General features: G+C 41.8%; 1 protein-coding gene across 8 annotated transcripts in view; it reads left to right on the top strand.

The window, feature by feature from the left end:
* Window positions 1-23,064, top strand: part of MAP2 (microtubule associated protein 2) — a 1,383,589-nt gene that overhangs the window by 947,427 nt on the left and 413,098 nt on the right. For 6 of the 8 annotated variants that reach the window (XM_044060515.1, XM_044060517.1, XM_044060521.1 and 3 more), the window contains one exon: window positions 14,302-14,391. The exons of the other annotated variants lie outside the window; for them this stretch is intronic. In XM_044060515.1, the coding sequence (XP_043916450.1) occupies window positions 14,302-14,391 (90 nt within the window). The remainder of the gene's footprint in view (window positions 1-14,301; window positions 14,392-23,064) is intronic. 8 annotated transcript variants of the gene reach the window in all.

The following is a 23,064-nucleotide window of genomic DNA, read 5'->3' as shown; positions in this document are numbered from 1 at the left end:
TTCAAATCCAACTACAAAACACAATAAAACACAAACCTACTTAAAAACCACATTCAACCAATAAGAATGCAGTACAGCACACACCCTCTAGAGGGACCAATCAAGTCAATTTCCAGGGTCTGCGCCCTCTAAGAACAGGCTTCAGTGGTAAAACACTATCCGCCTGCAGATCTGCAATCCAGTTTACTTCAACCTGTTCTGTTTGGAGGGAAATATTACCCCCTCTTCTGGTTAGAGCACATAACTACAGGAACATCAATTTAAAAGTATGTCTCAAATTCTTCTTAACATGCTGTGCCAGTGCATTGTGCTCACCACCAGTCCTTATATCTCTTCAATGTTGTAGGACCCTCGCCTTCAACATTCTATTGGTTTTGCCAACATAAAATGAGTCACAATCCTGGCACTTTGCTAAATAGACCAGGTTCCTGGTGGTACAGATGCAAAACCTTTCAGACAATACACATGTCCAGTAACAGGATGTTGAAATTTATTGGACCTGTCTATAAAGACACATCCTTTACAGTGTCCACACAGAAATGTTCTTATCCATTGTATTCCCAGACCATACTGCCCAGAAATACGTCCCATAAAGTCTTTACAGAGCAGTCTCTTTAGATTAGGTGCATTCCTGAACCCAAATACAGGAGCTGAACCTACAACCTCCTTAATGCCATCATCCAACTGTAGAATCTTCCAGTTCTCATATATAATTCTCTTAACTTTATTCATATCACTATTGTAGCCAATAGTAAGTCTCTATTATTCACAATACCCATATGCCCTCTAGTCCTAGAGGCTAATTCAGAAGTAGGACTTCCATCTCCGCCATCACCAAACCAAGGTCTTCCAGAGGGCTGCCTCCACACATGATGTTCCCTGTTTGCCATCCTCATGCCTCCCTGTGAGTAACCTATCTCCTCAAAGCATGACAGCAGAAATTCAGTCTCTCTGTTATACACATCATCTTGGGTACACAGTCAGGAGGCATGTATAATTTGCCCTTTAATAATGTTGTTAAAAACATGTTGGGGGTGCATACTCCCCCTCTCCAAATAGGTGTTCTTCCATCAATCTTTTCAATAGGTTCTGCTCTGCAAAAACCCTTGTGCATCCATAAAAAACTCTACATCAAGGGAGGCTATTGAGGTGGTGAAATAGTTGACAGAAAAGGTAAAATAACTGGTGCTCTGCTGTAAATAAGCCACAAAATCTGCCAGCTGTCCTTCTGACCCCTTCCAAACAATGAAGAGATCATCAACAAACCTTTTGTAGAAATAGATGAAATTTATCCGGGTGTTATGGGGTCCAAGGACATAACACTCCTCCCACTGCGCCAACACCAAGTTGGCACAAGTGTTGGCGCATGCCGTCCCCATGGCTACACCCCATTTTCTGCAAATAATACTTCATACCAAACATAAATACAATGTTATACAGAATAAGCTCAAGAAAACTGCATATCCGTGCAGTCTCATCAAGACCACATACATTCTTCTTGGTCAAAAAAATCAGTAACTGCTTTAATCCCCATGTTGTTGGGTATAACAGTAAATAAACTATTAGCATCAAGCATAACCAAGACTGAATGCCCAAGCAGCTGCTGATCAGACATTTGTGAGTATAAAGAATTCAGAAAATGGGGGGGTGTCCTTTAATACCACTGGTGCAAGTTCCAATGCAGGTTTGATATGCCTCTCAACCCATACTGACATACACTCAGTCACCCAGCCCCTGCCAGAGACTGTCGGCCTCAATGGTGGATCCAGTCTATTTTTATGTACCTTCGGTAATCCTTTGATCATGGGTATAACAGGATCTGTTGTCTTCACAAAATGATATGTCTCCTCCATAATCACCCATGACCTAAACAGCTCCTCAACTCTGTCATTCACATTTGCAATGATCTTTTTACTTCCGTGTAGGTATCTGGATCATTAAGCATACAACTCATCTTCTCTTCATATTTAGTACTCTCCATGATCACAACTGCACCCCCTTTATCCGCCGGTCTGATGATAATGTCATCCCTACTCTTTAGGTCTTCAAGGGCTTTGTATTCATCCTTGGTCAAATTATAAAAGTCCTCTTCTCTTCATGAGCAACTTTCTTTATTTCACCTTCACAAGTCCTAATGAAGATATCTACAACAGGATGCAGGGCAGGAACAAATACACTCTGCTTCCTAAGCCTCATTGCATTGTTTACATCTTCCCCTCCAGGTCCAAACATACACTTCAACATAATACTTCTCCCAAACAGCAGCAAATCCTTCACAACCTCACTTAGTCTCAAGGGTTGTGCAGGAATAAATGTCAAGCCTTTATTTAAAACAGTCAACTGCTCACTACATAACTCAATACCAGAGATATTCACCACCAACGTATCCTTCCGACTTCTGTCTTCCTCCTGTTCTTGCTCTGACACTCTAGCCTCTCCCTCAAATGAAAGGCTTTCAGTCTGACTGGCACCGGCAACACTGGAAAACCCAAGCCAATAGAGTACTGTTGTTTAGGGCTCACCCCCAAGTTCGCTCTGGAGGATAAAGTCTCTTGGAGCCTCTGTGTACGAGGCAAACTGTCCACCAAAGCAACTGTCGTGGCAGAGCCCATCACAGTATCCACTACTGAACCAGTGTTGTCACGCTCTCGTTGATAGATAATCCCCTGTCAGTCATGGCAGCAGCCATGACTCCTGCCTCTACAGTCCTATGAATAATGTCAGTGTTACGAAGGTGATCTGCAGAAGTCTTATTAGAATTAGCGGATATAGGACGATGTACGCTTGTGTTTATACTTTTTGGCCAGACAAATATGTTCCCCTTCACGAAATCATTATAGTTTAACCTCAGTTTCTTCAATTTGATCAGTTTAAGCCTATTATCATAGGCCTTCAGGGAGCAGAACAGCTCATCCATTTTATTTTCACAAACTTCCTCTGCAAACCTCGATGCTATTCTCATCTGTGTAGCTTCCACTTTTTGCGTCAAAGAACTTACTTCAGGTTTGAAATAACTAACAACTGTATATATTTAAAACTGTCTGTAGGTTAATTTCTTGCCACTGTGCCATTAATTCAGGAAATGTATTCCCATACGTAGGCAAACATAGCACCCTGAGGTCGCGAGGCACTATTCTGTGGTGCAGGCAAGCCCCTAAGCAGACACTTTAGCTTAAACAAGTCTCTCTCTCTAATTAAAAAAACAAACCTTTTAGCTCTTCATCATCGGCAGGCAAGGCAGGTTCTGTACAATCTTCACTTGCAAGGTTTAACAAAATAAATGGATTAATACCTTGTGCCAGCAACCACTGGCCTCGTTGTCTGAACAACTGTCCATGGGTGACTTCTGGTTTTTAACCAAGTTCAATCTCAACAGATGGAGTAGCAGTTAAGACATCAGCCATGGGTTCTGCTCCTTGTAGAACCAGTATACAAACAAACAAAACCAGAAGTAGCAAAACTGGAGGTCCAAACTGGTAGACAACAAATACAGCAGCAACAAAACCCAAAGGATCCACCATGGCAGAGTATAAGTAAAATCTTTAATAACCAGGATAAGTGCTTTCAAGTAATACAACTCTTTTTCAAATCCAAGTACAAAACATAATAAAACACAAACCTATTTTAAAAACCACATTCAACCAATAAGAATGCAATACAGCACACACCCTCTAGAGGAACCAGTCAAACTGTACCACCAGGAACCTGGTCTATTTAGCAAAGTGCCGGGATTGTGACTCATTTTATGTTGGCAAAACCAATAGAATGTTGAAGGAGAGGGTCCTACAACATTGCAGAGATACAAGGACTGGTTGTGAGCACAATGCACTGGCACAGCATGTTAAGAAGAATTTGAGACATACTTTTAAATGCATGGTCCTGCAGTTATGTGCTCTAACCAGAAGAGGGGGTGATATTTCCCTCCAAACAGAACAGGTTGAAGTAAACTGGATTGCAGATCTGCAGGCAGATAGAGTCCCAGGCTTAATAGTGTTTTACCACTGAAGCTTGTTTTTAGAGGGCGTAGACCCTGGAAATCAAATTGATTCCTTATGCCTCCCCAATTTATACAAACCTAAGTAAATCTGACCTCAATAAACTCAATAGTTGCTATAGTAACATAGCCAGATTTGCCACCGGATCAGCATAGAGAACACACCACTGTCTTAACCTACGATCCCTAGTCTGGCTAGAGTTACCCTCTCAACTCCAGCATAACCAATTAATAGTTGCTCACAAAGTTCTCTATCAGCCCGAAAGCATTCCCATACTCAAAAATATAATCACCCCCTACAGTAACCTAAAAACACTTCGCTCTTCTGATAAAATGCCTTGTACAAACTGTTAAATCCAATAACTTAGCTGGTGAGTCATTATTTTCCAACTCTGTTGGCAAAATCTGGAACCTACTCCCTGCTGAACTTACTGCAGTTCACTCCATAATCCAATTTAAAACATCTCTCAAAACACACCTAAAAATTCACTGGTTGTGCCCCTGTACAAACCCAGACTAACCTACTCACTATTCACTTTGTATGACTACATTCCCTGGCTACTTGTAGAAACTATCTTATAAAAAGTCTGAAACATTAGCTGTCTCACTCTAATGTATTGCACTACTGAATGATATGCTACCTTGCTCAGCTTTGTACTACTAAAACTGTTTATGTTCTAATATGAAAATTAATAATTGTAAAGTTTTTATGTATGTATTCCAACAAATCTGGAACATGTATCTATATGTAATTGTATAAAAAACTGCAACTGTTAAGTCTTCTGTATCTATGTACATGTGGAGCTTTTCTCCCCAGGCCTCAGTTGAAAATGGACCTGTATCCAGTCGGACTTTCCCGGTTAACAAATGTAAAATAAATAAATAAATAAATAAACTTCCCTGCAATATTCTGATTAAACACCAGTGGTGATGGTTTTCAAAATTTGTCTGCCATATTAACACATACCAGTGAAGTATTTTGCAAGTATGCACAAACACACACATATACATATGCCAGAAATGCATGCCAGTACTTGTAACTATGCCCAGTAGCACAACAAGCCTCTGAATAAGTGAACTTTGCAAATAAGCCTCTTGGGCACTGTAATACTCTTGAAATTACTGTGCTGTAATAAAGCACCTCATAAGTATAAGAAACATTTCAAAACAGCTGCACTGTGCGAATAAACTGGGCAGAAGAAGCTCAGAGCAAGAAACATTTTGAAGCAATTGCACTTTGCAAATAAACAGTACACAGCACATTGAAACTTTCCCAAAATGGCTGTACTTTCCTAAATAACTCTTTTCAGTGCAAGAAGCACTCTGTAATGGTGGTACTTTGCGAATAGACACACCCAGCCCAAGAAACTTTTCGAAATTGCTGCATTTTGACCGTACTTTAAGAAATAGTTGCACTTTGTACACAAATAAACTGTTTGGAATAAATGCACAATAATAAGCACACACTGTAAGCAGTGTTGCGCACTTTGAGATTCTTTGGATGACTCTAGTTATGTTCTGAATACAATGCAAATAGTAGTTTTGCCAAAACACAGTACTTTGCCAAAAAAACATGCAGTCAACCTGCTTTATTTATGCTTAATGTGCCCTTTTTGCCCTTATTATATTCGTTTTGCTTGTTTAATCTTTTTCATTGCCATTATACTTTTCTTGTGCTCATTTTAATCTAAACATGCCCGTTTTGCTTTAAACATGGTTATTTTGCAGTTCTGAGGTAATTTCAAATCCCTTATGTACTTTTCTGATTGTTTTATCAAGCATCTTAACTTTAAACATTTGATTTACTTAATAAACCTTTTGTGCCTCTTGGTTGTTTAATAATGCAGTTTGTGCCCTTGTAATGCTCAATTTTATTTTATTTTTTATAAAATAAATTGTTTGTGCAAGTTTTCATTACCTTTGGTTCATTTCAAGTTATTTTTCATGCTCGTTTTTCTTAGTTTACCTTCACTGTTAACTCTGCACCTCATAGCTCTGAAAAGCAGTCTCTACAATCCCACTTCTGACACCATGTCGTTCGTCCTGTCAGGATAAAATAGACGAGTCTTTGTGGGTTCTGTTCATGCAGCTTTATTATGTAAAAACACATCAGGATTGAGGCTTAATAACTTTAACTTAGATAAACTTATAAACAGATTAGCTATTACACTCATACATGCTCACTCTCTGGCTGCACTCTCAAAATGGCAGTGAAGCTAGCACATGCTTGCTATTTATATGCATGTGCCAACCTCAAAACACATCTTAAAGGTACAGCACACACACTGTTCTACACAACTGTCCTACAATAAAGAGAATGAACCAGATCATGCAATTCAATTTTAAATTGTGGGACCTCAGAAAACCAGCAAGAAGTACAACAGACCATAGTCAAGCCCAGTAATTTCAAGTCAAGAGTTTGAAATTAGTTGTCATGGTACAAGAAATAAAATGCAAATCAGTGTACACTGCTGCACTTAGCAGAGCAAGTCCAAACCCAGGTAAAAGCAAGGACAACATACAAACAAAATGCAGTTAGCACAGGACTGCAACAGTCATACTACAACACAGCTCAACACTATAAGGCATTAGCCTGCATAGCTAAGCTCCTTATATATTAGGTATGCACCCATATAAAGTTTAGTGTCAGTCAGCATCAGGGGAAGAACTGACAGCTAATTAAGTAAGAAAAAATCAGGACAAATAGCAGCCAATTCAGGCCGAATTGGGTAGAACCATTCTTCCTTCCAGTAGGAACAGCAACCACCAGGCCCAAAATCTGCAATAGTAAACCTCAAGACATGTCGGCTGTCTGGACCAACCCCAGATGAAATAAGGGCAGATAGCAATAAAATCCAATTAGTTTAGCAGGTCCAAACCCAGGTGAAACATGGGTACTATACAAACAAAACCCACTTAGCACTGCAGTTCAGCACAACATGCTCTTCACAGATATCTTTGGCTGCATACTACCTACCTGTTGCTACTGCTGAATTTAATTTCAGAAAGATCAGAAAATTAAGATGCAGCATCTAAACTGGGAGCTCTGTTTGTTCCATATAGTGTTCATATTCACATTTGGTGCATGAGGGTATAAAAAAAAAGAATGCACAAATGAATATCAATGCTGTTCAGTTTTTGACTTTAGTAGAGACATGCCATAGTTTGCTACTGGAGATCTGGAAGATTTCAAGTAATACACATACTGCAGGATCTAGCAAAGTATTGCCTCAAAAGGTGGATCTGCATACAGATTATACACATCTGGTTAACATCGGAAGTGTTTAACAGTAACAGCTAACAAAAGCAATATAGAGGATTATGACTGAGTATGTGATTATAACTGGCTTATTATGTGTTTAAGACATGGATGACAAGAAATTTACCTCAAGAATGAAACGTGAGAGGTGAATCCTGGCATTCATGTCACTGAGGAAGGGTATTTGTTACCTGAAAGCTTTGCATAACAATAAACACTTTTTGATACATTAATGTGACCGGTTTTGTTCTTTATTCATGTCAAGAACACACACACACACAAAAAAGTTATGTACTCACCATAACATTCCATCTTTGTTGTCCATTTTCATTCTTCTTCAACAAATGGGGTTTGGATCTAACCCTCGGATCTGACTCAGCCACTTTTTCCAGCTCATGGAACACTAAGACTCTCAAACTCCTCTCTTACCCATAATGCACTAGTCCCCTACCATACTTCAGATCTTGTCTGATGACCTTTAAGCCTATATAATATTTAAGAAATAAAAAAGAGATGAGATAACAGTATGTTGTTGTATCTTTCAGCTTTTCCTGGTTAGGGGTCGCCACAGCGGAAATCCGGTCCACTAATGATTGGCAGCAGATTTTTACGTACTGAGTTGCCAGCCGTGATGTACAACCTTCAATGAAGGTACGCCCATTCACGCATGTCTCCACACAGAAGACGCTTTAGCTGAGAATCGAACAGGACAACGTCTTACTGTGAGGCGACAACGCTACCGCAGCACCACCACCGCAGTATTCAGATGAGATAACAGTATATGGAGCTCAAATAAAGGAACATTGGTTCCTTTAGCATCTTGTAATCTTTCCAGAAGACAAATTGGAAGAGAATTGGAGGGAGGATAGTTCAGGCAGAATGAAAAATGTAAAGCACAAATCGAACAGTATGGTGAGTACATAACTTTTTTTCTGATGTTGTCATTTTCATTCGTTCTTCAACAAATGGGACTGAGTCTCCAGCTACCTAAATCCCATGAGGACTGTAAGCACCACTGAGCCAAAGTCTGCTCTTCCCCTAGAGACCAGATCCAATTTGTAATGAGCGATAAAGGTATGATTATTAGCCCAAGTTGCAGCTGCATGAATATCATCCAAGTGGATCTGGATAAAAATACAGAAGTTGCCATAGATCTGGTAGAATATGCCTTTAGAGGTTTGGATAAAGACAAACCCAGTTTTTATAAACAAAGGAAATACAACCAGTTAACCACTTGGCTCAAATCACTTTAGTTACTGGTTTGCCCAATTTTGAATCCAAAAAGGAGACAAATAATTGATCCGATTTCTTAAAATGTTTTGTCCTATGTGGATAAAAACGTAACTGACTGTGAACATCCAGCAGGTTCAACATATACTGATCTTTGTGAAATTTGGAAAAAAAAACTGTTAGGTTGATATCTTGATTGATATTGGATTCTGACACCATTGTAGGAAGGAAGGGTGGCTTGGTTCATAAGAATATCCTATCGTTATGAGTAAGGAGGCTTAGAAGATAGAGTTTGAAATTCTGAAACTCTTCTAGCAGAGGTAATGGCCTAAAAAGACAGTCTTTCAGGTTAAAAATTTAGTTCACACTTGGCTGACGGCTCAAAGGGAGATTGGGTCAAGACTGTAAAACCAAATTTAAATCCCACGAGGATATGGGATCTTTAAAAGGGGGGTCTAAGAAGAAAGTTCCCATTACAAAGGCCTTAAAAAGTGTGGAAGAAGTTAAACAAATTATTTATTCCAATATGAAAGTTAAAATTGGCAGATAGTTTTACTTTAATAGTTGAAGAATTAGCACCTTCATTAAAAATTGTTACTAAAATGCAAGAACTTTAGGTACTGGTGCTGAAAAGGGCTCAATGTCATTTTGCTGTGCTCCAAAAAAAAAATATTTTCCATTTACGTCTGTAAATTTTTCTAGTGGGAACTTTGTGGAAAGATAAAAGAATGTGGCAGATGGGGGAAAACCTGGGCAGTCTAGCTATCAACAGAAGTGGAGAAACCATGCTGTCAACCTTAGGCCTAAAATATCTAGGTGTATCTTATCTCTCGGGTGAGACTGGAGGTCTGTAACTGGATCCAGAATCCATGGCGTGCGAAACAGAGGAGGCCAAAGAATGGGGAACCAAATCTGACAAGGCGAATAAGGAGCAGTGAGGCGGACTGTGCTCTTCAATTGAAATGCTTTTTGAAGGAATTTGGAAATTAGAGGTAAGGGGGAAAGGTGTAGAGGAGACCGGGGGTCCAGTTGTGGAGAAGATTGTTTCTCAGTCATTCCGCCAAATGGGAGGATAAGGGTAAAGAACCTGCTGCACTTGTTGAGGGGCGATGCAAAGAGGTTGCAGCAAGGTTAATGCCATCAATGGAATACCTTTTCTGCCACTTTCATGTCAAGTGACCACTCGTGAGGCATTAGAATGGGCCTGCTTAACTTGTCTGCTATCATGTTGGATTTCCCAGGAATGTGCATTACTATCAGAAATCAGCTGCATGAGATTGCCCATTGCCACACTATCAAAGCTTCTTGACACAGGGGATAAGATTTGGTTCCTCCTTGTTTCTTGATTTGCCAGACCACTGACATATTGTCCATCTGAATCGCAATGGTCATGGAGGGTGGTGTGTCTTGGAAGGTTTGTAATGCTAGGAGGACAGCTCTCATTTCAGTGACATTGATATGCATATTAGCCTCTTCGGTGGACCATGTGCTGTGCCTTGGACTGTCTTTCCCAAGAAGAGCCCCTCCCTATCTGATTTGGGAAGTATGTGTGGCAACTATTGCCTTGGGCTGAGGGAGAATGAAGGGGCAACCTTGCATTATCTGATCAGAGTAAATCCACCAAAGAAGGTAATTTTTTGCATGCCTGAGTTATCTTGATTTGGATGGGAAAAGGTTGGTGAAGAATAGATCACTGAGTCGCTAGGCTCCAATGATGAATTTTCATGTGATATCTTCCTAACAGAACCAAAACTATCACAGTAGACAATGACCATAGTGCTTGAGGTCTCAACTGAGCTGAGAGAGAAGAATTTTTGAATAATCTTTTTGACCTGGAATTGTATAGTTTGCACCCTTGGTAAAGGAAGAGAGGCTGTCAAAGATACTGTGTTGAACAAAGCTCAGATGAACTCAATATTCTGAGCTGGTTCTAGTTGATTGTTGTTGTGATTGATAGCATTTCCCAGGTGAGAGTATAACTGGAGTACATAATCTTGATCAATGATCAAATGATGCCTGGTTGGAGCAGTTTTGAGCCAGTCAACCAAGTAAGGAAAACCCATAATCCCTGCAGTCTCAAGTAAACTGTCACTACTGCCATGCATTTAGTGAACACCCTGGGAGCTGTGGTTAGACCAAAGGGCAGAGCTTTGAATTTGTAATGACTGGCTCCCAGCTGGAAGCACAGGTATTTTCTGGATCGTCTGTACATTTTTATATGATAGTACACTTCTTGTGTAATCTCTAGCCAGGATCTCTAGTGCAGGGATAAATGACGCTGACTGCCTCCACAGGTGGACAATTGGGTCTTCTTTCAGGAATGCTGGTAGGATCAGACAGAAAAGGTATCACTAGATCCTTGGTTTTGCCAACCTCCTCTGCCGCATGGGTGGCATCTTCCTTTAGAGTCCCCCCCCTCTGCCCCTGGGAGAACTATCTCTATGTGGTTCTTAGAAGGGACCCTGGGAATTTCTGAAGCACATTTTTCAACCACCTCATTGATTCCTAGGAAAAGGTCCTTTGAGGAGTCGAAATATGTACCTCCAAAGCAGACAGGGTTTTACCTTCCTGCTCACACCTAGATAATGTGTCTTTAATAATCTTGGGCCAAATAAAGAACTACCATCAAAGGGAGATCAATGAAGGAAGACTTGAAGGGCTCCACAAAATCACACAGGCATGTCTAGACATGCCTCTTAATGGAAATTCCTGAACCTGATGCCCTTGAGGTACCTTCAGCTGCATGGGAGATGAGTCTCATGTACAAGTTTGAAATAGACTGTAAGGTAGCCAACTATGAAGTAATTGAGCTGTGTGCCTCAGAAGTAATGGTCCCAGAGAGGGATTTGGTAAGTTCTTTAATCAAATCCCTATGTTGTCTAGTGATGTGTACCAAATAATTCAGAGACTGAAGTGCAAAAGTCGCTGAAGCATATATGAACTTCCTGACTCTCTCCAGCACCCCAGACTCTCTATTAGGGTGATGAACAGAGGAACTTTGTTCTGCAACTTCCTTTTTTGTGGCCACCACTACAACCATGACATCAGCTGGTACTTCCTTGCTCCAAAATTCCCTGTCATTGGGTGGTGCCAAGATCCTGTCTGGTCTCTTGGGGCTCGGCTGAATGGAATCAGGTTCCTTCCACGTCCATTGAAAGATCAAATCAGTGAGCTTGTCGGCAGACAGAGTCACCCAGGAGGTAGATGGGCCAGCTGCAAAGGCTTCCAGGAATATTGATTCTTCTTAGGAAGGGTTGTCTGTATACCAGCCACTCCTTTACTTGAGGATCTTTAGTATGTCTCCAAAGGAGACATCATCAAGTGGTGATCTTGCGGACGCTTCCCCCTCATCAAAATCAGTATCCTCCATAACAGACTCTTGAGGAGAGTCTAGGTGTCTCCTTTTGCACTTTCTCTTCCTAGGGACTTCCTCAGCAGAATGTTCCAGAGAAGTATTAAAATATATCATTATACCCTGCTGGATATCTTGGAGACTTTGGCCTAGCTATTCCTGTGGTGCAGGAAGTTGAGGCTCATGACACAAAGACAAATGGGTCTGGGAAGTAGGAGAAGAGGAAGGTGGATACGTCCTTTCTCTTGGAGCACAGAAAACTCTATCCACTACCTTGAAAGCAGAATCCCTCAGAGACTGATGGCTCTGAGAGGACAAGCTTCCAGATCGTCTACTCCTTCCGACCAGAAAGCAGACCACTTGAAGCAGGGGTTGGAGCTGAGCTGTGCAGCGCTGAGGCTCCAAGGGGCAGAGATTGCTGCAACAGCCTCAAAGTCGACTCCAGCCACCAGATCCAACACCGATGCTACAACTCCGAGACTCATCTGGCTACGATGTGCTCAGAGCCGGTACTAGCTTAGAAGATACGGTTCCCTATTATGTGATTGAAACCTTAGGTTATCGAACACCTAAAGGTCGATCACTAAATATCAAAGTCTGAAAATTGCAAACGGCCGTTTCCACACAGGGAAACGAGCCATTTGGCAGTTACACGGATTTTGTTCTTTCTTCGCTGTAGAGCGATGTCGGCATTGGTATATTTAGTTAGGGGGTGTGTGTGGGGGTGAAGCCCCCCACTTCATTTCTGTTTAAAACTTTTTTTTTTTATTTGGCCAATGGCATTGTTTCCCTATGTGGAAACGTCTGTTTTTGAAGTTAAGGGTTCGATACTTCGTGATTGACCTTTAGGTGTTCGATAATCTAAGGTTTCACTCATGTAATATAGACCAGAAGATACAATGTTCTTTGGATCTGATATTGACAGATCCAGGATCTTTTGATCCAACTGCTCTGAAACCAAATGTTGGATCAGAGAAGGAGACAGAATAGGTGGGGGAGTACTCATGAAGATTTCCAGACCCAGTGGGGTTGGAGCTGGTAGAACCCCCATTTGAATTTGCATTGAGAGGAATTTCCTCATCATCCTGTCAACATCTGCTTTGATCAGACTTCTGGAGGAATGAGAAGAAGATGCTGTTTATTAAGCCCTAGAATGATGATGCTTGGGAGACCTTTGCAGAAAGGGAGATGGGAGGCAAGAGGACACCGGATCCAGGCATGGAGAAGATCTGATTCATGGTGACCTATCCATATGCTTCTTCGGATCTGATGTGATTGGATCTGAACTTTTTGTTTTTTGATCCAAAGTAGTCAAACCAAAAAATTTTGTCTCTGAATCTAAACTGGTCAGATCCTTAGGTTTTGAAATCTTAAGAGATGGTTCCAAACTCAGAGTCGAGGAAATTGTAGAGTCAAGGCAATGCTTTTTAGCCTTTTTTTGTAAATTTTTAGGGGTTTGAGCCCCAGATGCTGTATCATAAAATTTTGATGGAAGTAAACCAGGGGAGGATATGCAGAGAATTTCACTAAGAAAGAGATAAATAGATAAGCAAAGAAAATTCTATTTTTACTCACAAAAACCTTCTACTGCTCGAGAGCTGACAGTGACTACTTCCATACGCGAAGGTGGCAAATGAGATCTGAGGTATGGTAGAGGGCTAGTGCAGTATAGGTAAGGGACAAGCTCGAGAGTGTGTGTCCCACAAGCTGGAAAAAGTGGCCAAGCCGGATCCAGTGGTCAGATCCAAACCACATTTGTTGAGGAATGAATGAAAATGACAACATCAGATGAAAGGGTTATGATAAGAGACCCGATCATAATTCTTTGTAGGGCATGGAGCTTTATTTGTTCCATATGCTATTAGTAATAAAAAAATGTGCTATGTGTTTTGCCAGCTTTCAAACCCATAAAGCACTTATTCAGCATTGTCAGAAAAGTAGTGAAACATGTCAGGGAAAAATAGGGACAGATTACAGGTATAGACAGCAGGCAGTAAGAAGTGTATTGATTCTGCAGCAGTCATTTGTTGGCCAAAACTGGCAGATCTAACTGCCTGGTGTGATATGCAATCTTAAGTGAAGCAGGGGGTTCTTAACAATTGTTAAGATCAGGTCTCATGCTATAGAAAAGCTTAACTGGTTTGTCTTTTTCACAGTATCAGCATAGTCGGATAACTCCATGCACTGTACTTGGTGTAACAAAGCTTATGTACGTCTTTTGAGTTAGCTGAGGAGGTCAGAGAAAATTACTACAGTATGATAGACTGAAAGTAAAAGGCTAGTCGCAAAGCCATTTGACATGAGAATGTAATGGGGGTTGTAAATGGGAAGTTTTCATTGTTATGGAAAGCAAGTACCCACATACCAAAGGGAAATTGCTTAGGACATGATTTCTTTAAGATATTTATTTTTGTTATGCATGAAAATATCAAGAATTATTGCTTAATTGTCTTTGATGACATGCAGGTTTGCAGAACAGCAGATACAGAAAAAGGGAGGATGGAGCTAAGGGAGGGGCAGCCCCAGCAGCAGGAAAGATGGCCAAAGATCTGCCAGGTAAGGTGTATGCTTACAAATAAGCTGCAACATTTGTTGTGATATTGTGTGATAAAAAGAGACCAGCAACCCAGAACAGAACCCAAGTGTACATTGTAGGAAGCTGAATGTCTTCAGCGAAGAAAATCATATAAGACTTATATTGTAGGAGAAGCAAAACATCTCTTAAGGTAATGCTATAAACAGCAACATAAAATGAATAGTGCAAGCAATAGATGTTAATACCTGACACAAATACTGTGTATCCCACTTCATTAGAACTATCCCATCATAGTACATTACTATAAGATGCATACCACACTTAAGATACTACTTTACCAATATGGAGGCAGGAAGATAATACTTAAAGCTGTGGCACAGGCAACATTTTACAGCTAAAATAAATGTTATAACAGAGTCCCATTCTTGAGAAGTCCACAATGGTTTATCCTTCAGTGGATCAGGTTCACTGTGGTTTTTGAAGTGGTTAGAGCCTCTAACAATTGTTTGTTGCATAACTGATATGATATACCCAAAAATGGACAACAATTTAATTACTGGAGTGGTGCTTACTGATTTAACATGGACATTTGATACGCTGACCACAGTCTTTTGCTTATAAAACTCAAAACAGCAAGGATTTGTTGATGGACTCATCATTTATTTATTTATTTTCATGTTGATAACCAGGTGAGTAGGCTGGTCACCAGATCCTTTTTAGCTGTGACCAAGGAAGATGAGTACAGTAAAAAATACAAAGCCACACAAAAAAACTAACACCTAACAAATACATTATGCACAATTTACGAGATGACGGAAACAAATTTATGACAGAAAACAGCAGTGTTTAAGAGGAGTGTGATAGTCAGATAGCGAACAGGTTTCCATAACATGAAATAGGAGTATATATACAAAAGTCAAGGGAATTCATAGATTGAGTATACAGAATAGTACACCAAACTTGTGTTATGTCATTGTCGACAGCTGTTAGCTACATTTTGGTGAGTGTCTGTCTATTGTCATGGAAGCAAGGACAAGAAGCCTCAGTAAGATGTTCTTTGTCTATTTTTGAAGGTGGCAAAATATTCCTGCTTTCTTATTTGTAGTTCAAGGATTAAACATATGACATAATATTCATTGTCCTCTCAGACAGTAGCCTATCGAATTATGACATTTTAAGAAGTGGTGTTCCAAAGGGCTCAGTTTTTGGGCCAGTTTTTTTCCCTTTATTTATTTATTAATGATTTATCTGCTTGTCTGAAGACTCACTGACTATGTATGTAGATGATATTTTATGCTGCTTACAGCTAGCAACAGTGCCAAAGCTATCCCAAAGCAACTGTAGAAAAGCGTTAACAACATCTGGAGTTAGGTATAGTACAATAGATAAGCTATAAACACATACACAACTTCCAGGATGTTTTACGGGACTTTTAAAAAGTTAAAAAAATGCAGAGATCTTCCTGTTACAAAATCTTCTTAGCAACCTTATCTAGCAGGAATATCTCAAAAACAATATTTAGATTTATGGCTCCATCCCTTTTTGTCTTCTAAGTACCAGAAAAGGTAGTGTTGATAATATCTTAATTCTATCTAAGGCATATAATACTATTTTTATCTTGCCTGCTGCTGGATACAGGGAAGCTGTAGCTATTAATTTGCCTATTCCCAAACTGGAGCAGCATTAAATTCTGTCCCTAATACTACTACACTTTAGATAACTGTTAGTTAAATTTATTGGTTCATTTCAATTTCAGGAAGGTTGTCATAATTTCCTCATGTTTAAAACAGTGAAATGATTACCCTAGTGGTTGTGCCTTGCTTTTTGTTGTTCTGCCTTACTTGAATTCTTCTACATCTTGACTTTTGTTCCTCTTTAGATCATTGGTTACGTTTACATGCCATTGTCCTTTAGAAATTGGGTTGTCTTAAGACTTATGCTTGGCCATTTATCTTAAATGTGAATTATGAACACGTGATCATTTACAATTTATATGATTCTTACTCTAGGGAAGTTCTGTTAATTTCAAGAACGAAAGCGCTTAGTATTTTGCAATAAAAGAAGTTGTGGACATTTTTGAGCGGTGTTTTATTTTTATGTTATTATTTACAGGACATATATATATATATGTATATGTATACATATATATATATATATATATATATATATATATATATATATATATATATATATATATATATATATATATATATATATATATATATATTTATATACATATACACATATATATATATATATATATATATATATGTAGGTCTACTTGAAAACATTGAAATCTCATAACACTGAAATTCAAAACATTGAGACCATAACATCAAAAACCCAAAACACTGAAAACTCAAAACAACAAAAACTCAGAACACAAAGTATGCATCATAACATAGAAAACTACAATGCACATGTAAATAACATTCCCTCCACCTATAACAACACCAAAGTAAGAAACACACTTTTTACTACGTTTCTGCAGGGAGGCAAGCCTCCCTGCACCCCCCCTTAAATTAAATATACCAACTCCTAGATCGCACTACAGTGGGAAAAAGTTTCTTTCCTAACCCCACAGTAACATGATCACCATACAGAATGTAAAATACGGATGTGTTGCTTTCATGGAAGTTAAGTTAGTGTTCTGAGAAGTGTTGGGAGAAGTGACTAGGGGAAAAAGTGTTTATTTTGCCAATCTGTACGTGTTTTTAGGCCATACAGGTAAGGGATTTAGACATTATGTTTATATTCTGTGTGGTGATCGCAATATAGTCAGGTTAGAAAATTAACTTTTTTCCACTGTAGTGCTATCTTGGAGTTGGTATATTTAATTTATGGGGGGTGCAGGGGGGCTTGACCCCCCCTGCAAAAACGTAGTAAAATGTGTGTTTGTTAGTTTAGCGTTACAAGTGGAGGGGATGTTATTTGCATTTGCTTTGCAGTTTTCAGTCTTATGAAGCAAACTTTAAGTGTTCTGAGTTTTCGTTGTTTTGAGTTTTCAGTGTTATGGTCTCAGTGTTTTGAGTTTCAATGTTATGAGATTTCAATGTTTTGAAGTAGACCCATATGTACAGTGGATATAAAAAGTGTACACACCCCTGTAAAAATGCCAGATTTTTGTGATATAAAAAATGAGACCACAATAAATAATTTCAAAACTTTTCCCACCTTTAATGTGATCTATAACCTGTACAGTTCAATTGAAAAACAAACAAATCTGTTAGGGGAAAAATATAAAAAATAAAAAATGTACAATAAGCTGGCTGCATGTGTGCACACTCTTAAACTAATACTTTGTTGAAGCACCTTTTGATTTAATTACAGCTTTCGGTCTTCTTGGGTACACACCTGCCATCAAATAAAGAGACTTTGATTAACCCCAAATAAAGTTCAGCTGTCCTAGTAGGATTTTCCTGACATTTAGTCAGTTGCCTGCTACAGCAAAAGCCATGGTTCGCAGAGAGCTCACAAAGCATAAAAAAAGAAGTTATGTCCTTACCATAACGTTCCATGTGGAGTGTTCATCTCGCCTTTGTTCTTACACATGGGTTTGGAGCTGATTCTCGGCTCCGAGTTGGCCGCTTAGCAAAGCTCTGCATCGAGAAGAAGCTCGAGACCAACCTATCTCCCACATTCCCTCTGCCCTTACCTCAGATCTAGTTTGCAAAACAACACTAGATGCAGCAACAATAATGTAAACATACATACATACATACAAGGGCGTAACTGAAACCAGCAGCACAATAGAGAGAAATCAGTAGCGGGAGAACCAAACCAGACCTCTAAATCGGACGTTCTTCCTGACCTGAGGGTGGGAGGGTGGGAATGTAAGAACAAAGGCGAGATGAACACTCCACATGGAACGTTATGGTAAGGACATAACTTCTTTATGTGAGAGTGTTCAATCTCGCCGTTTGTTCTTACACATGGGTAGCGTCCCTAGCTCCGTGACCCTGAGAGACTCATGGAAGAACGTTCCTGAGCACAGTGGAACCAAAGGTTGCCCTGTCCCTGGAAATCCTATCCACTTTGTAATGAGTGATGAACGTATGTGGTTTAGACCAAGTGGCGGCCGCACAAATAGTATCCAAAGGTAGGCGGGCCGCATGAGCCAAAGATGTGGAGACTGATCTAGTAGAATGTCCTTTTGGTTTGGTGGGCAAACTTTGATCAGTAGCAGTATAAACAAAGGTAATACAATCAGATAGCCATTTGGAGAGAGTACGCTTCATCACTGCCATGCCCTTTTTGTTGTCCGCAAAGGCTATAAAGAGTTGGTCTGCTTTTCTGTGATCTTTTGTTCTATCTAGATAGAATCTGAGTTGTCTATGAACATCCAACTTGTGCAACATATATTCCAGCTTATTGGAATGTTTTTTGAAAAATGTGGGGAGTTCAATGGATTGATTAATGTTGTTGACTGAACAAACCTTGGGAAGAAAAGAGGGGTTGGTGCGTAAAGATGCCCTATCAGGGTGAAAAATTAAATATGGGTGTTTAATGGAAAGAGCTTGAAGTTCTGACACTCGTCTGGCTGAAGTGATAGCTACTAGAAAGAGAGTTTTCCAGGACAAGAACTTTAAGGAACAGGAAGGGGCTGGTTCAAAAGGTGGTAGCATTAGCTGGGATAAAAGGAGGTTTAGATTCCACGGAGCAGTAGGAAACCTGACTGGTGGTCTAAGATGAAAGGATCCTTTTAAAAAGGCTTTACAAAGCCTATGAGTCATAATAGGCGCTCCATTCTCCCCTACATGAAAGTTAGAAATAGCAGCCAACTGAACCCTCAAGGTGGCAGTAGAAGCTCCTTGGTGAAATAGCATGGATAGGAACTCTAAAACTTTGTTTAGTGGGGCTATTAAGGGATCTAAATGTTGTGCAGTTGCCCAGTATACAAAACGCTTCCGCTTACTAGTGTAAATTTTTGTAGTGGAAGCTTTATGGGAGGCTACTAGAATGTTCTGAACCGCCGGAGAAAGAAGATCAGACCTGGCTAAGAAGGGAAGCGGAGCAGCCAAGCTGCTAATCTGAGGGACAGGAGCGATGGGTGGGGAGCTCCTGATGAATGGGTCAGTAGATCTGGCTCTGGGTCCAGGATCCAGGGCTCCCGTATTTGGTGTGCTTGAAGAAAGGGAAACCAAATTTGATGAGGCCAGAATGGGGCAATGAGAATTACAGTCCTTTCCAGATCCTTGGCTTTCTGGAGAAATCTCGGTATCAGAGGTATAGGGGGAAAGGCGTACAGGAGACCCGGGGGCCAATCGTGAATCAGAGCATCCCTGGGGACTTCCCCTGGCGGGGGTAATAGGGCAAAGTAGCTTCTGCATTTGGCGTTCATTGGAGACGCAAACAGATCGCAGCAAGGCTGGCCCCATTTGCGGAATATCCTGTCCGCTATTGTCTGTTTGAGGGACCACTCATGAGGTAACAGGATGGCTCTGCTCAACCTGTCCGCTATAACGTTGGATAACCCCGGGATGTGCATTGCTATCAGAAAGTGACCCGTGGACTCTGCCCATTGCCAAATTCTCATGGCCTCTCTGCATAACTGGTAAGATTTGGTTCCCCCTTGCTTGTTTATGTACCAGACTACGGACATGTTGTCCGTTTGAACTGCAATGGTCCCTAGAGGTAGAAGGGAGGAAAAGTGTTGCAACGCTAGAAACACTGCCCTCATCTCCAGGACATTGATGTGCAGGTTGTACTCTAGATTGGTCCATTCGCCTTGGACTGTCTGTCCCTGAAAGATGCCCCCCCACCCTATCAGGGAAGCGTCCGTGGTCACTGTAGCTGTTGGTGTGGGTAACACAAATGGTCGGCCGCCGATGAGATTGCAATTCTGTAACCACCAAGACAGGTGTGTTTTGCAAGTGTTTGTGATGTGAATTTTGTGTGTCAGTGGTAACTGCTGGAACGACCATTGTGCGAACAGCAGCCATTGAAGAACTCTCATGTGTAGTCTTCCCAAGGGATTTGCAATGAGGGAAGCTGACATGAGTCCCAAGACTTTTAGAACCAGTTTGGCTGGGGATTTCTTGGACAACAGAAGTAGAGATATGTGCTTTTGTAGGGAGGCTATCCTTTCTGGGGGAAGTCTTAGAAGCAAGTAACGGGTATCCAAATCTGCCCCTATGAATGAGATATGCTGTGATGGCTGTAAGGCAGATTTTTCGAAATTTATCGAAATTCCAAGTTGAACACAAAGGCCGAGTGTGTAGTCCCTGGCCTGTATCAGTCGACGCTCGGTGGTGGCAGTAAGGAGCCAGTCATCCAGATACGGAAACACCCGGAATCCTAGGCGTCTCAAGTGAGACACTACCACTGCCATGCATTTGGTGAAAACCCTGGGGGCTGAGGTTAGACCAAAGGGCAGGGCCCGAAACTGAAAGTGGCTGGCTCCCAGCCGGAAGCGCAGGTGATCTCTGGATGCTCTGGCCATTTTGATGTGGTAGTATGCGTCCTTGAGATCTATTGAGCACATCCAGTCACCCTTCTGTAAGAATGGAAGGATCGATTGAAGCGTGACCATCTGGAACTTTTCTTTCTTCACAAAGGTATTGAGCTTGCTTAGGTCCAGAATTGGCCTCCAGTCCCCTGTCTTTTTTGGAAATAAAAAGAACCTTGAGTAAGTTCCGAATCCTCTTTGGTCCGCTGGGACTGGTTGGATGACTCTTTTTCTAGCAGCTTTGAAATTTCTATAGCTGCAGGTTCTTGCAGATGGGGCGGTACATCTGGGAATCTTTTCTGTGGTAACGGAGGAAATAGAAATGGAATTTTGTAACCTCTGGTAATAATGCTTTTTACCCATCTGTCTGAGGTAAGACTTTGCCAGGCCTGAGGGTATAAAGCTAAGCGACCCCCGACTGCCTCCAGAGCAGGACAGTCGGGCCTCCCTTCAGGAGTGCTGGAAAGGCTTCCCAGGGACCGTATCCCTGTCGCCTTGGTTTTGCGGACCCCCTCTGCCGCCAGGGTGACGTCTTCCACTTCTGCCCCCCCCCCTCTGCCTCTGGAGGGGGCATCACCCTGTGTGCTCGGGAAAGAACCCTGGGGTTTACGAAACCACATTTTCCCACCTCGTTGACCTTTGGGGTACGGTCTGGATGGGGTGGAAAAATGGACTCCGACAGCAGACAGAGTCTTTCCCTCTTGTTCACACCGGGTAAGGGTCTCCTTTACTTTGGGGCCAAAAAGAGTGGCACCATCAAAAGGGGCGTTAGTAAAGGAAGACTTGAAGGCTTCCGCAAAGGAGCATAGGCGCATCCAGGATTGTCTACAGAGAGCAATCGCTGAAGCCGCAGCCCTGCTCGACCCTTCGGCTGCATACGAGATGAGCCTCATGGACAAGTTTACAATAGATGTAAGGGTATTGAGCTGTGCTGTAACCTTATCCACGACAGCAGCATCTGTGGTACCCTGGAGGGTATCTCCCAACTGTTTGACTAGATCCCTCTGTAAGCGTGTGAAGTGTGTCAAATAGTTCAGTGATCGCATGGAAAAAGTCACTGAACTGAAAATGCGCTTCCCATACCTGTCCATGGTCCTAGAATCTCTGTTAGGCGGATGGACAGACGAGTAAGATTCAGACATCTCCTTTTTAGTGGCAGCTGCCACCACCATAGCGTCCACTGGAACTCCCTTTGTGAGGTATGCCTTATCCTGAGGGGCCGTAATATACTTATTAGGCTTTATGAGAACTGGCTCCACTGTGTCAGGTGTCTCCCATGCCCTTCGAGCAATCAAATCCATTAACTCGTCGAAGGGCGGAGTGATCCAGGAGGAAGAAGGGCGAGCACCGAATGCCTTCAGCAAGACTGACTCATCCTCAGAAGGGGGTAGGGCTTGCCAATCACCTCTCTGTTTTAAGATCTCCAGGATGTCAGAGAAGGAGACATCCTCCGTGGGTGATTTTGGGGACCCTTCTGACTCATCTAAGTCAGTGTCTGATGTTAAGGACTCTTGTGGAGAATCCAAGTGCCTCCTCTTGCACAACCTTTTCCCTGGGACGTCATCGGGGGGGGCATTCGATGATGCCTCCGAGGAAGAGGGGGCTCCCCCTGGGAGCGGCTGAGACACTGGTGCTCGACGCTTTTGAGTAGCCGTAGGTGCAGAAGAGGACAACGGGCCTTTATGGGAGGGAGACGTTGCTTCTGCTGACGTAGTTGTCTGGGAAGACAAAACCTTCCTCATAAGGTCGAAGGCCCCTGGACCCCGAGCCAAGGAATCCCCCGGTTCCGAAGAATGCGGAGGTATCTCCGACGTGGAAGCCAAGGGCACCAACCCCGAGGACGGAGCCGAGGTGATCCATGCCGAGGCGCCAAGATGGAGAGTCGGCACCGAAACATTGGTTCGACTCTTGGTCCCGGAACCAAGGATAGATCGTCGGCTCCGCAAGTCCAGGAGAGGTTCCGACAGAGTCGAGGTCAACGGTGCCGACCGAGAAAGAGATGGTTCCGGCACCAAGGGCTCCACTATCAACAGATCAGCGTCTCCCGGCTCTGAGGGCTGATTAGGCCTCAGAGGAGGACCAGATGGAGACAAGGGAAGGCCTTCGAGTCTCGACACCAACTGAGAGGAGACTGCAATGAGTTTGGACAGGGCCGTGTTCTCCATCAACTTCTGCACCACACGATCTATGTCGGTGTCAGAGAGAGGCCTGGAAGACCGCGTTGAAGGAATCGAGGATGGTGCCG

The sequence above is a fragment of the Protopterus annectens genome, chromosome 2.part0 (assembly GCF_019279795.1).
Source record: "Protopterus annectens isolate FY-2018-M chromosome 2.part0, PAN1.0, whole genome shotgun sequence".
Taxonomy (NCBI): Eukaryota; Metazoa; Chordata; order Ceratodontiformes; family Protopteridae; genus Protopterus; species Protopterus annectens.
The sequence above is the reverse complement of the archived record's forward strand: the minus strand, read 5'-3'. Positions and strand labels throughout refer to the sequence as shown.